Source organism: Helianthus annuus, chromosome 14 (assembly GCF_002127325.2).
Source record: "Helianthus annuus cultivar XRQ/B chromosome 14, HanXRQr2.0-SUNRISE, whole genome shotgun sequence".
Lineage (NCBI taxonomy): Eukaryota > Viridiplantae > Streptophyta > Magnoliopsida > Asterales > Asteraceae > Helianthus > Helianthus annuus.
The window spans coordinates 135,570,926-135,585,005 of NC_035446.2; the positions used below are offsets into that span (position 1 = coordinate 135,570,926).

Here is a 14,080-nt window from a genome sequence, read left to right on the forward strand (position 1 = left end):
CAAATGTTTTTCTATCATATCCGTGGCAATTAAGTTGATAAATAGCTTTCTTCTATATTAGAATCAAATCTTAAATGAAATGAAAAGACTTTGGTAGCTTTGCCATGAGGTTAGGTCACGTGACTAAGCTTCGAGATAACTATAAGAACTTAAACTTGTCTTATATGAAGTAAATAGTGGAGAACTAATATGAATTAAGTGTGTCATCTATTATAGGTATTTGTAGGGAGAAATTGTAAGGAATAGAATGATCTTTAAGACTCGTTTCTTAGAGCCATACTATATGATAGTACTTGCTTAGATCTAACGTTTTATTAGAATGTTTCTACTTTTGACGACGCATGTGTAGTACTTTAGGGTAAGATGTACTGCTAGTTAATACTACGATACATATTAGACTTGTTCTTTGACAATAGCTTATGATGACAAGAGTAGAGCTCTTGATTGTGGAGATTCAATTTCAGATGATCCTCAAGATATATATCAATTCTTATGGATAAATGATCTAACCATGATGATTACGGCGTATGCTAGCAAGTCCTTCAATCTAACATGGCACACACCTGTTTTCTAGCTAGGAAGATGTTTTTATACCGAGCTCTTTAAAAGCTCTTGTAATAATTGTTTGTATTTGTGACGTATAACCATCATTATTAACCAACCTAAATCAATTGTTGACGAGCACATAAATGACAATGAAACATTCACCTCAATCAATTGATCGCGTGATTATAAACCCTTGTTATGATTAAATCTTCATTATCGATAAAGTACCAAAAATGCATACCAATCTCTGTTTATATATCCATTTAGATGAGCTATGAATGGGTGTTTAGTTAGGGATACCGATATATAAGTCAATAAACAACGCCACATCAATTGTGTTTGCGTGCATATAATATTTTACCATGTATGTTATGTGCATATAATAGTCTACCATGTATGTTTTGTTGATGATACGTGAACAAAAAGATGACATGCGAGAAGCTACTCTTTTACAACGTGATTTTAGCCAACATTAATAGAATAAAAAGAGACATTCATGGTTTCACGTAACTTCAAACTATGTACGTAATTAATCTCTATCATTACACACCTTAATAACTAATTATGCGATTTCACACGTTACAAAACGCAAACCTCACAAATATTCATCATCATAACATTTACTTTTACCTACCTTTTCCATTATTCGTATTTTGTTGTTCAATAGCCATTAATAGGAAAACATACACCTGATAACTAAATGCGTCGATCATGTGTTATTTAGCGACATGTCGATATAGAAGCAGAATTAGCGACAAGTTATTCCATTTGAACCTTTAATATTGGAAAGCCCCGTAACTAAATGTGCCGATTGAGTTTCCAAAAATCACCCCTATCTCGTTCGTTCCTGATGTGCCACTCTCAGTTCTAAAAGGTCAAAACCCTAAGTTTCCTTAGCACCCTCAAAATAAGAAATGTATATATAAGCGATATTTTAGAAAACATTGATTACTATATATAATTCTTTTTAACAGGGAACATATTTGGGGGTGAGGGGGACAAACCCTAGCTTGGATTGTTAACATCGTTGGGCTGCCCTAGCTACATCTTTCCAATCCAACATTCCAATAGTACTATCGGTTCACAAATACTCGAATAGATATTTTATCTCACTTATTTCATTAGGGCTTCTCATAAAGATAAACAAAGATTAGGAAAACCAAATTTATTCATATGAGATGAGATTAGTAATTATTGGTATTGGTGAAAGTTATGCTGCTACATAACTTAAAAGATTGACTTTCTTCTATTTTAGAATCTAATTTTACATGACATGAAAAGGCTATGGCTAGCCGCGTCTTGAGGTTAGGCCTCGTGACTAAGCTTCGATACGATAATAAGGACTTTAATTTTGTATATGTAGTGTAGATAAAGTAAATGGTGAAGAATTATACTACAAAGTTTCTTCATTGGCGCCCACCGATTCTTCAATTTTCATTTTCATCTTCTCGATCGATTCATTTCTTCTCTTATGTTTTCAATGACAGAAGCTCCTCGAATCATCCACTAGGCCCTCGGCTAGAGAATAGGGGTAATTTTGCTCATGCTTCCCGTGCTGAGGGGATTGTGGAAGAGGCGTCCGATGATAACGATGTTCAGAACAACGTTAATCATGAGAATGATCCTGTTACACCAGGAGTACAACCTGAAATCCCGATCAGCTCAATTTTACCTCCTAGCGAGACTCCGATCTCTTGGTACGTTAAGTCCCAAGGTGCGTTGAACACCGTTTATGCACAGCTTTGTGCACAAATTGCTAAACCAGCACCACAGACGCGTAGATCTGCAGCTCCGGTGCGAGCTCCATCTGCACCTCGAGTGTTGATGATACATGAACAAAAAGATGACATGCGAGAAGCTACTCTTTTACAACGTGATTTTAGCCAACATTAATAAAATAAAAAGAGACATTCATGGTTTCACGTAACTTCAAACTATATACGTAATTAATTTCTATCATTACACACCTTAATAACTAATTTTGCGATTTCACACGTTACAAAACGCAAAGCTCACAAATATTCATCATCATAACATTTACTTTTACCTACCTTTTCCATTATTCGTATTTTGTTGTTCAATAGCCATTAGTAGGAAAACATACACCTGATAACTAAATGCGTCGATCATGTGTTATTTAGCGACATGCCGATATAGAAGCGGAATTAGCAATTGGTTATTCCATTTGAACCTTTAATCTTGGAAAGCCCCTTAACTGAATGTGCCGATTGAGTTTCCAAAAATCACCCCTATCTCGTTCGTTCCTGATGTGCCGCTCTCAGTTCTAAAAAGTGAAAACCCTAAGTTTCCTTAGCCACCCTCAAAATAAGAAATATATACACAAGCGATATTTTAGAAAACATTGATTACTATATATAATTCTTTTTAACGGGGACCATATTTGGGGGGGGGGGACCCTAGCTTGGATTGTTAACACCATTGGGCTCTCCTAGCTACATCTTTCCAAACCAACATTCCAATAGTACTATCGGTTTACAAATACTGGAATAGATATTTTATCTCACTTATTTTAATAGGGTTTCTCATAAAGATAAACAAAGATTAGGAAAACCAAATTTATTCATATGAGATGAGATTAGTAATTATTGGTATGGATGAAAGTTATGTTGCTACATAACTTAAAAGATTGACTTTCTTCTATATTAGAATGTAATTTTACATGACATGAAAAGGCTATGGCTAGCCGCGTCTTGAAGTTAGGCCTCGTGACTAAACTTCGATACGATAATAAGGACTTTAATTTTGTATATGTAGTGTAGATAAAGTAAATGGTGAAGAATTATATGAATTAAACGTGTCATCTACAACGGGTATTTATAGGGAGAAATTGTAAAGAATAGGATGATCATTGACGACCCGTTCCATGAAACCATACTATATCATAGTATTTTGCTTAGATCAAACGTTTTATTAAAATGTTTGTACTTCAAGCAAGGTATGTGTCGTACGTTAGGGTGAGATGTATCTCTACTAGTTAGTATCAATATTATAGTATATATTGAACGCTAATAGCTTACGATGGTAAGAGCCACTCTGATTATGAAGGTTTATTTTAAAATGACCCCCAAGAGATATATACATGAGAACAACGTGATTTTTAGCCAAACAAAAGGAAGTACCTGTGGTTTCACATGACTTTAACTAAATACATATTATAATTAATCTTTTATCATACAACTTACAAGACACCTTTACAACTAATATTATGATTTTCACCTCACAAATATTCATTATCTTAGCACTTTATCTAAATCTTTTTCCATTTCTTCTTACTCCAAAACAACAATAGTATTAATTCCAAATGTTTTTCTATTACTTCTTATTAAAAAATTAACAATATGCATTAACTCCAACATAAATGCCATAAATTAACTCAACATTTTTCTACTAAACTTAAAACAAAATAAACAAATAACCACAATATAAATTCTCCCTTTTAACAAACATTTCTCACAGCATTGAACTCTCCAAATCCCACCAACACACACACACACACACACACACACACACACACACACACACCCCCATCAAAACCACCTCTCAAATTCACACACATTACTACAATCAAATCATTCGATCAATGGGCAGCAGCTGTTCATCAAAGCGAAAACAAAAACAAACCGATGAGAGACCGTACAAAGGAATCCGTATGAGAAAATGGGGAAAGTGGGTAGCGGAGATTCGTGAGCCGAACAAACGCTCCAGAATTTGGCTCGGCTCCTACTCGACTCCAATCGCGGCGGCTCGAGCGTATGACACAGCTGTTTATTATCTCCGTGGGCCCACTGCGCCGGTTAATTTTCCGGAATTGTTGGCGTTTGACGGCGGTTTGGATGAGTTGTCGGCGGCTGCTATTCGGAAAAAGGCGACGGAGGTTGGGGCAAGGGTGGATGCGGAAACGAGGTGTGCACGTGACCGGCATGTGCCCGGGTCGGAGCTGAAGCCGGATTGGTTTGATGAGAAGCCTGACTTGAACAAAGAGCCCGAACCCGAACCCGGGTTTGAGTAGATGTGGGTGGGTGGGGTTATTATGGGGTTTACTAACAACAGGTATATGTCTTTTGTTGGACAAGATGAATTAGTTTTCAGCTATTGTAATTGTTGGTTAATTTCTTCAATAAAGAATATTAACTTTGCAAGTTTTGAAAGTAATTATATGTTTGGATTAACCGTTAGAATTTTGACCCTTTGTTGAACCCCTTTCGCGCTCATGTCTCGTCGAGGGACTGTAGAAGAAAAGACTTCAAATTTGATTTGATATATTGTTAATGAGTAGTTATTGTGTTGGTTAACCGTATTCTAAAACACACCGATAAAAAGTTGCGGACTTGTCAAATTATCTATCAAGTTGTGGAAATGATGAATCCATTGTGCTTTTTATGTCAAGCAATTCATGGAGTAACTTTAGGTACGAAAAGCAAGACTTGTCGAATCAAACAATTAAACAAATGACAAAAACGAATAGAATATCCTTTTATGTCAAGTGATACATGGAGTAACTCCGGGTACAAAAAGCAAGACGTGTCACTCACGGGTGGATGGCCCCTCCCGCATATCAAGATTACGAAAATTAATGCAAATTAAGACTTGTTAGACATTAATGGTGTGGATTATGGCTTTTTTGGACGCAAAGTATGGCAGTTTTTATGTCAAGGAGACACTTTTGTCTAATTAGAGCCAATGTCACGCATCTTTTGTGGTGTCGTACAACGTGTGGTATATTTACCCTATAATTGTCACTTTAGCTTTTGACGCTGAGTGGTAGAAGTTTTTGCCTCCTAAGAAGTAGACAAGGGTTTAATTTCTAGCATGTGGTAGATTGGGTTTAATTTGGTATAATTTAGTAAGTGTAAAGTAACATCTGCCTTTCAAAAGAAACGTTTACCCCATAATTGATCTTTTATGGTGTTATAGTTTCATATGTTTAGCGATTTGTTTGCGTTAACGTAAATAAATTGCATCACAAGTGAACCGTTGCTAGTTTCCTTAAACAACTTTGTCGAACATGATCCTGATCTGTATTATTTCTAGATGTTGTACGTACACTTCATGTATACGTTGTGTACAAGCTACGTTTTTATGTTAATACACTTGTTGGTTCTTAAGAGAGTAAATGTAGATGTTGAAAACACCGTTATAACTTAACGACGACTGATCCGTAGCTAATGACTTATATAGTTGACATTATTATTCACCGCGCTCTTTACATGGTGTATGTTAGACTATATTTTGTTTTGTTTTGTTTGAATGTATATATATATTTTTTATGTCTAATTGTGATGTTAATTTAAAAAAAGTAAATATTTTTAAAATAAAGAAGAAAAAGTGAAGAATAGTTATTAATGATTGGCAGTCAAGTCGTTGCATTAGTTTCTTGTGCTATTGCCGCAAATCTTGGTGATTTTAGTTGGCAAGTCAAGTCGATTGAGCTTATTTTTATTAAAATATTTGTAACAGTATGAACAAAAGTTAATGAATATTTCTAGTTCACTGCTAATCATTAGCCAATCCTCATCGGAGACTTTTATGGGCGTTTTGTTGTTTTAATCACCATCAGACATAGTAAACTTTAGCATGCAATTAAAATGATTTGTATTGTTAAATCATTTGTTCACAATGTTTGAATTTAATATTATGTGTGTGTGCTATACATTTGTCAGTCGTTTCATAAACAAGAATTTGTTTATATGAGATCAAGTGTAATTGTATATTATCCTAATTAAAAAGCCGACATAGTTAGTTGCTAGATCATGCCGAAGCATCAAAGTACAGTCACGGAAATCAGACTTCAAATTTACACCAATCTTTCTGTATTAAATTGTTAAACTTTCCCCTATCAGTCCACAGTTCTTTAGAATCTAAAGCAACAAAAATTAAGAGAAAAAAAAATCCATGATGAATTCACATGAAACATGTACATTTGTGAACAGAGTATCCTCAAAACGCATCAACAATGTTGTTTGATTTCAATTCAATATTACTAGTATGGTGCCCGAGCGATGCGTCGGGAGCGCCACTTTGCATTACGTAGGGCTGGCAATTGGGTACCTGTTAAGACACGATTAGACCTGTTTGACTGAAAAATACACCCTTTGACTTTTTTAATTTTTAAAATAACTAAAATTACAATGTTAGAATCTATCATTCATTCATCTTTATACATAAAACATAAAACTGATTTTATAAACATGAGGTAGAAAGTAGTTAAACGAGTCGTAATCATGTTTGAAACTTATGTTGTGCGCGCCGTCAGAAACCTGTTAAACCTGGTAAGACACGATTTGCCAGCCTTAGCATTACGGCACTTGTTTCTGATAGTTTTCTTATTTATAAGTGAAAACACGTCTAGTAACTAATAAATATAGCATTTAAATTATCAAGTATTTTAAGAAACCATTGATGCAATAAAGTAACACACCAAAAAGAAAAAATAAGTCTTAAACATAAAAGTTAAATAAAGTAACACACGAATAAGAAATGATAAGTCTTAAACATAAAAGTTGAAAACTCAAAATCGGATCCATACCTAACTTTTTTTAGCAATTGAAATAGGTGTTCAATACTATGTATATATACGATAAACTTTAGTAGTGCAGTAGTTTTTAAGTTTTTAAATTCAGTAAACTGCCATTTTGGTCCCTGATGTCACACCCCAACCGATGGCGGAAACATTGGGGCGTGGCACTGAGCGAAACAGATTGTCCAGAAGTTTCCATAACAACTATGATTACCAATTATTTAAAACATCACGTCCCATACCATGACATAAAAAGTAGCATAATTATTACAGACAAAATCAAGTCAAATTGTTCTGTTCTGACAACTCAGATTTCAAATACAGACAATTCGTTTATTTGTTTCTAGACCTTTCCTAGCCTCGATTTCACAGCAAGCCAAGCATTTAAACATCTTAAGCACCTGCCACATACGTTAAAGTAAAAGTCAATACACATAGTGTAAAGGTAAGCATACAAGTTTAATAGATACAATAGAGTTCGAAATCATTTACGCATAACCAGCACGTACACAGTGTGAAATGAAGCACGTTAATTATCGACATGAACCTATCGATACCAATGACTGCGGGTTGACTGCCCGAGGCAGTTCGTAATACACACTCACCACTGTGAGCCATGTAATTAATTGTCCTTAACAACCCCTGAGTGAACAGGTGCTGAGTCCAAACTATAGTACTATCGTTGCTAAGGCAGGTAGACAACAATCCATGTGTAAACATAACAAACAAGCATTCATTAAGTCACGTATAACATGCGGTAACGGTTAGCGTTAAAGTGTTGAGTAGTGTGTTCGATGTGATTTAGAATAAGTAACGTTTGTAACACCCAAAAGTGCGTAAAGCAAAAAGGGTTCGAGTATACTCACAGCGATGATGGATTGAAGGGAGCGCTAGAGTGAGATTAGCCTGATCAGAACGATATCATAAACGATAAGCGGCGCGTAAAAAGATGCAAGTGTCAACGGATCAGATGGTAATCCGATCGGGTGGCCGGTCGATCGGATGGCAATCCGTTCGGGTGGTCACCCGATCGGGTGGCCACTCGATTGGTTTGTCATCTCATTTAGGATGGATGTGTTTGTGAATGATGGCTTGTCTTTTGAAGTTTTCGTTGCAGCATTTTGAAAATAGAGAAGTATATCTACCCTTCAGGTCGGTCGATCGAACGACCGCTCGATCGAACGGCGATCCGATTGGCGAGGCTTCTCAGGTTGAGAACAAGTTCACCGCAGGACGGTCACTCGATCGGATGGCAATCCGATCGGGTGGCAATCCGTATGCATTGAACATGTTGAAATTGTTTAAGTGTTGAAGTCAAAACATCACATGGTCGGGTGGAAATCCGATCGGATGGTAATCCGATAGGACGACAATCCGTTCGATGTTCAAACCTCAAAAGTTGAAATAAAAGTTAAGTGTGGGTCCCAAGGTGCAAGCCGACCGGGTGGTTGTCCGGTCGGGTGGCAATCCGATCGGACGGCAATCCGATCGGACGGCAATCCGTCCCAGATGACCTGATCGTCTTCATACTTGGTTGTTTTGATAGTTTGCGTTTTCTCGAGACTGTATGATAACGTGTCAAACAACAGGAACCTTGTCAAGACGTAGTGACCCGATCGGACAGGAACCACCCTAGTCCGACCAGTTAACTGTTCGAGACGGTGTTTCATGTTGAACCCGAAATCAGTATTCTCGTGAATAGAATCCAGATCTTGGACCAACACATCAACATGAAGGAATAGAAGTTTAGAACGAGCTCCGACTCTATCGATTTTGAGTGCATTGAGTGTAAAAGAGTTGAAAGAAAGTTAGAAAACCATCTTTCAATCATTTTCACCATGAATATGTTCAGATCTATGAAAGATCTTTGTTTATTTATGTGGAAATCGTCCAGATCTAAGTTGTTCTTGGTGGATTGAAGCCAAAACATGAAGTTCTTATGAACACCATGATGACATCATCCTAGAACACCTCAAATCTAGTGATTTCACGGTTAAAAGTTAAGATTCAAAAGATAGAAGGGTGTAGGAGTGCGTGTAGATCAAGAAAGTACAAGATTTAGGTTGAAAACTTACAAGGTTCACGAGAAATCGGAGGAAATAGCGGCTGGAGCGAGTTGAGAGAGAGAAAGCTGTCAACATCAAGTGGTGCTGACATATGAGGGGTATTTATAGGGTTTCCATAAAAGGAAAGTGGGGAAAAGTGGATGGCCGATCGGGTGGCACCTCGATCGGTTAGCCACTCGATTGGAGTGTTTGGCGTGACGAGTTTTGCGGTTTCGATTCGCGTGCTGAGTGTTGCGATGCGATAGAGTTTCCTATTCAAATTACTTTTAATCCCAACTACTATATCTAACATACAATCATCATAATTAACTTGCGTTTAGCGTTTGCGATGGTGTTGCGATTGCGTTTCGATTTATTACCACAACATAAACATAAATAAACTTGCACAAGTAACATATAAAAGGCACACACGTAAAACAATATCCAGAACACGTAATTCGAGTTGCCAGTGCGATTGCGGTAAGCGATAAGCGATAAAACATACGATAAACATCGATTAAACCTCGATTATTAACAAGTGCTCCACATAATACAACTAACGTAAAGCATAAAATAGACTATCTACAAGTCAAAGAAGCCAAAACAGGAATTGAGCAAGGAGAGACAGATCACAATTAGCAATCTTTTCTCCCTTTGACTTCAATCTTGACTTTGACTTTGACTTTCGAAACACGGTGTGTTACAGCCTCCCCTACTTAAGGGAATTTCGTCCCGAAATTAGGCCGGAGCCGTAACAAACAAATGTGGGTACTTCGCCTTCATGTCGCTTTCGAGTTCCCAAGTGAACTCTGCGCCTCGTTTGCCTTCCCATCGAACCTTCACAATGGGAATGCGCGAGCGTCTGAGCTGCTTGGTCTGGCGATCCATGATCTCGTCAGGCTTCTCCATGAAGTGTAGTGTTTCGTTTACCTGGAGATCTTCTAGAGGTATATACAAATCATGCTCAGCCAGGTACTTTCTGAGGTTAGACACGTGGAAAGTCGGGTGGATGTTGCTAAGTTCCTTCGGTAGATCGAGTCTGTAGGCGACTTTTCCGATCCTTTCCTGAATCTTAAAAGGTCCAACATATCGAGGCACGAGCTTTCCTTTCTTGCCGAATTTGACCACACCCTTCCAAGGTGATACCTTTAGGAGTACATGGTCGCCAACGTCAAATTCAAGGGGCTTGCGTCGTCTATCAGCGTAACTTTTCTGACGACTCCGAGCTTTCAGCAGATTGTCTCGAATTTGGAGGATTTTGTTAGTCGTTTCTTGCAATAGCTCAGGACCAGTTAGTTGCGAGTGCCCAATCTCGTGCCATACAATAGGCGATCGATATTTTCTTCCGTATAATGCCTCAAACGGTGCCATTTAAATGTTGGAATGATAATTGTTATTGTACGAGAATTCGACTAAAGGTAAGTATGCGTCCCAATTACCAACGAAATCTATGACACACGAACGGAGCATGTCTTCAAGGGTACGAATCGTTCTTTCAGTCTGACCGTCGATTTGGGGATGAAAAGCGGTGCTTCGATTAAGCGTAGTACCGAGAGCCTTTTGAAACGTTTCCCATAGGCGCGAGGTAAACCGAGCATCATGGTCAGAGATGATGTCGCGAGGCGTCCCATGTCGACAAATGATCTCATCGATGTAGATTCGGGCTAATCTTTCTACCTTGTAGTCTTCCCGTATCGGCAGAAAATGAGCATACTTGGTCAAACGGTCAACGACAACCCAGATGATGTCTTGACTTGATGGCGTACGTGGAAGTTTCGTTATGAAGTCCATAGCTATGCTTTCCCACTTCCGCATAGGGATTGGGGGTTGTTCAAGTAAGCCAGAGGGTCTTTGATGTTCAGCCTTGACTTTCGAGTAAGTCAGGTACTTCCCAACATAGAGGGCGATATCCCTCTTCATGCCCTGCCACCAGTACTTGTAGCGCAGGCCCTGGTACATCTTATCGGCACCGGGATGAAAAGAATATCGGGATTTGTGGGCTTCGTCCATCAAAATCTGTCGTAAATCGATCCGCTTAGGGATCCAAATTCGGTCCAGATAATGGAATATCCCATTCGACTTATTCACAAGATGGGCTCCATCATGATAGATCCTTTCCTTCTTCAAAGTGCGTTCAGTAAAACAAGCATGTTGGGCTTCGCGGATAAGGGTTTCGAGATGATGCTGGGCTGGAACATTACGAGCGTTATGCAAATAGCTTCGTCGGCTTAGAGCGTCGGCAACGGCATTTGCTTTGCCTGGATGATAACGGATCTCACAGTCATAATCGTTGAGAAGTTCTACCCATCGGCGTTGACGCATATTAAGTTCTTTCTGGTCAAAGATATGTTGTAGGCTCCTATGATCGGTGAAGATCATACACTTGGTACCATACAGGTAGTGTCGCCAAATCTTTAACGCAAAAACAACTGCGCCTAGCTCGAGGTCGTGGGTTGTATAGTTTTTCTCGTGGTTCTTGAGCTGACGAGATACGTAAGCGATAACCTTGTCGCGTTGCATGAGAACACAACCAAGACCAAGGTTCGAGGCATCACAATAGACGATAAAGTCGTCGTTTCCGTCGGGTAAAGTGAGGACGGGAGCATTGCAAAGCATTTGCTTGAGGGTTTGGAAAGCAGACTCTTGTTCAGTTCCCCAAACAAAAGGCTTGTCTTTATGCGTGAGGGAGGTAAGCGGCACAGCGATTTTAGAGAACCCTTCGATAAATCGACGATAATAGCCCGCTAGTCCGAGAAAAGAACGGACTTTGTATGGGTTCTTCGGTGTAACCCAACTCTTAACTGCTTCAATCTTCGCGGGATCGACATGAATACCTTGACTATTGACAATGTGACTGAGGAATTGAACCTCCTCCAGCCAAAATTCGCACTTGGAGAACTTGGCATAGAGTCGATTCCCTTGGAGTAGCTCGAGAACCAAACGTAGATGTTGCGCGTGTTCGGTTTTCGACTTGGAATATATCAGGATATCATCAATGAACACGATGACGAAGCGGTCAAGAAATGGTTTACACACCCGATTCATCAGATCCATGAAAACCGCGGGTGTGTTGGTTAAACCAAAAGGCATAACAACGAACTCATAGTGGCCGTAACGAGTGCGAAAAGCGGTTTTGGGTATATCCTTGTAACGACTCGCACGAAAATGTCCTAAAACGCTCCGTAAGTGGAAACCCGGACCCCTGAAACCTTAATCCTTGTGAAAAATCAAGAAATCAAGAAATTTAGAGTCCACGCGGGCCGCGTAAGACATAAGGGTAGTCTACGCGGGCCGCGACAGCAAGGCAGATCTCCGGATAAGCTTAAGGGACACGTGTCGTCCACGTGTCGAGACCACCGATGACTCAGCAACCTTCGATCTGATCCAAACTCCCACGCGGGCCGCGTAAAGTTCCTTTCAAGCTTACGCGGGCCGCGATGCGCCCCTGTTTCAGCCTATAAATAGAGGACGATAGCTTCAGTTGAAATCGTTCAATTCTTTTCTTTCTTTTAGCTTCTATTATAGCAAAGTAATAGCTTGGGTATTATATTCTAAATCCCGATATTCTGCCCGTATTATGGTAATAACTCTAGTCACTGGTACGATACCTTATCCGATCGATTGAAACAGATTCGATGGATGTTTAAGTGCTGCCAGTATTTGGCTATACTTTGTCATTCGTCGTGAGGGTTTTGATCTCGTGATTATCGTTAAAGTCGAATTGAGTTAATACACTAATACGAATTCCATTGTGTCCAGAAATTTGAACTCGTAATCAGGGAGCTGCTAGAATACCTAATAGCTAAGTAAACCTAATAGTTAAGATAACTTAGCGATTAAGAAACCTTAATAGATAAGTTAAACTTAATCAAGTTAAGTAAGATTAATTAATCAGTTAAGTATGATTAATTAAGTTAAGTATGACTAATTAATCAGTTAAACAAGATCAATTAAGTTAAACAAGATTAATTAAGTTAAACAAGATTAATTAAGTTAAATCCGCTTGTTCAGTCTTAATGCAACTGTGTGTTAAGATAATGGTACCCAAGTTCGTGTTAAATATTCCGGTGTACCTCTTAACGGTTCTTTCACCATCGAGCGAACATTTCGTAATATTCATTGCCTTTCATCTTCGCTCAAAAACACTGTTTATTTATTCCATTTTCAGTTATAGATCCTATGAAAATTATTTGAAATAAATATTCAGATTTACTTCGTAAACCCCTCGCTTAATTTCAAAACACGGTGATACTTGTTTGATCACTTTTATTATTGCATTGTTTCAAGCACTACGACACCTTGTGGTGTCGGTATGAACTTGTAGCTTGGGGCTAATCATGATCGGGCATTTCATGCAAAACACAGGTGGTACTTGTTCGATCACCGCTAGTATAAAATTGTTGCATTCACTACGACACCCTGTGGCGTCGGTCTAAACTTGTAACTTGTGCTAATTACTATCAGTCGTTTCATGCGGAACTATTTATGCTTTTCGTTTGACACATCATTCAAATAGTCTTAATGCAATTATGTATTAAGATGATGATACACCAGGGTCGGTTGTATTTCATTTTGGTGTATCCTTGCAATTCAACAATGTCAACACTCTGATGTTATCTTATTCATTTATTGGTTCATTAATTAACAAATCATTTCATGATACTATCCATTTGTGCTTACCACGTAAGTTTCCATTGGTAGTAAATTCTATTGTTGATTTGTATATTTTGAACATTCATTTGGAATTCTATTGGTTGAATTTCCTCTATTGTTGAACCCAGTAAACCTAATCACCTTGGAAAATATATCATTTCATCTCCTTCATTTGACATTGATTTTTCAAATAATTCAGTTGAACCATTGAGTCCTATTTATTGTACAACCCATATTCACAAAATCTGATGTTTTGATTCTGTATCATTTACCTTAATATTATTTTATTAACTAAGAC

At 38.3% G+C, this 14,080-nt stretch overlaps 1 protein-coding gene across 1 annotated transcript; it reads left to right on the top strand.

Moving 5' to 3' along the window:
- The first annotated feature begins 4,017 nt into the window (after positions 1-4,017).
- On the top strand, positions 4,018-4,719 carry LOC110884078 (ethylene-responsive transcription factor ERF011). Its single transcript, XM_022131743.2, has one exon. It carries the CDS (start codon positions 4,148-4,150, stop codon positions 4,574-4,576), a length of 429 nt encoding a protein of 142 aa, XP_021987435.1. The 5' UTR covers positions 4,018-4,147; the 3' UTR covers positions 4,577-4,719.
- The last annotated feature ends 9,361 nt before the right edge of the window (positions 4,720-14,080 follow it).

Coding starts and splice junctions, on each gene's coding strand:
- LOC110884078 (XM_022131743.2), top strand. CDS start 4,148: ATGGGCAGCAGCTGTTCATCAAAGCGAAAACAAAAACAAACCGATGAG.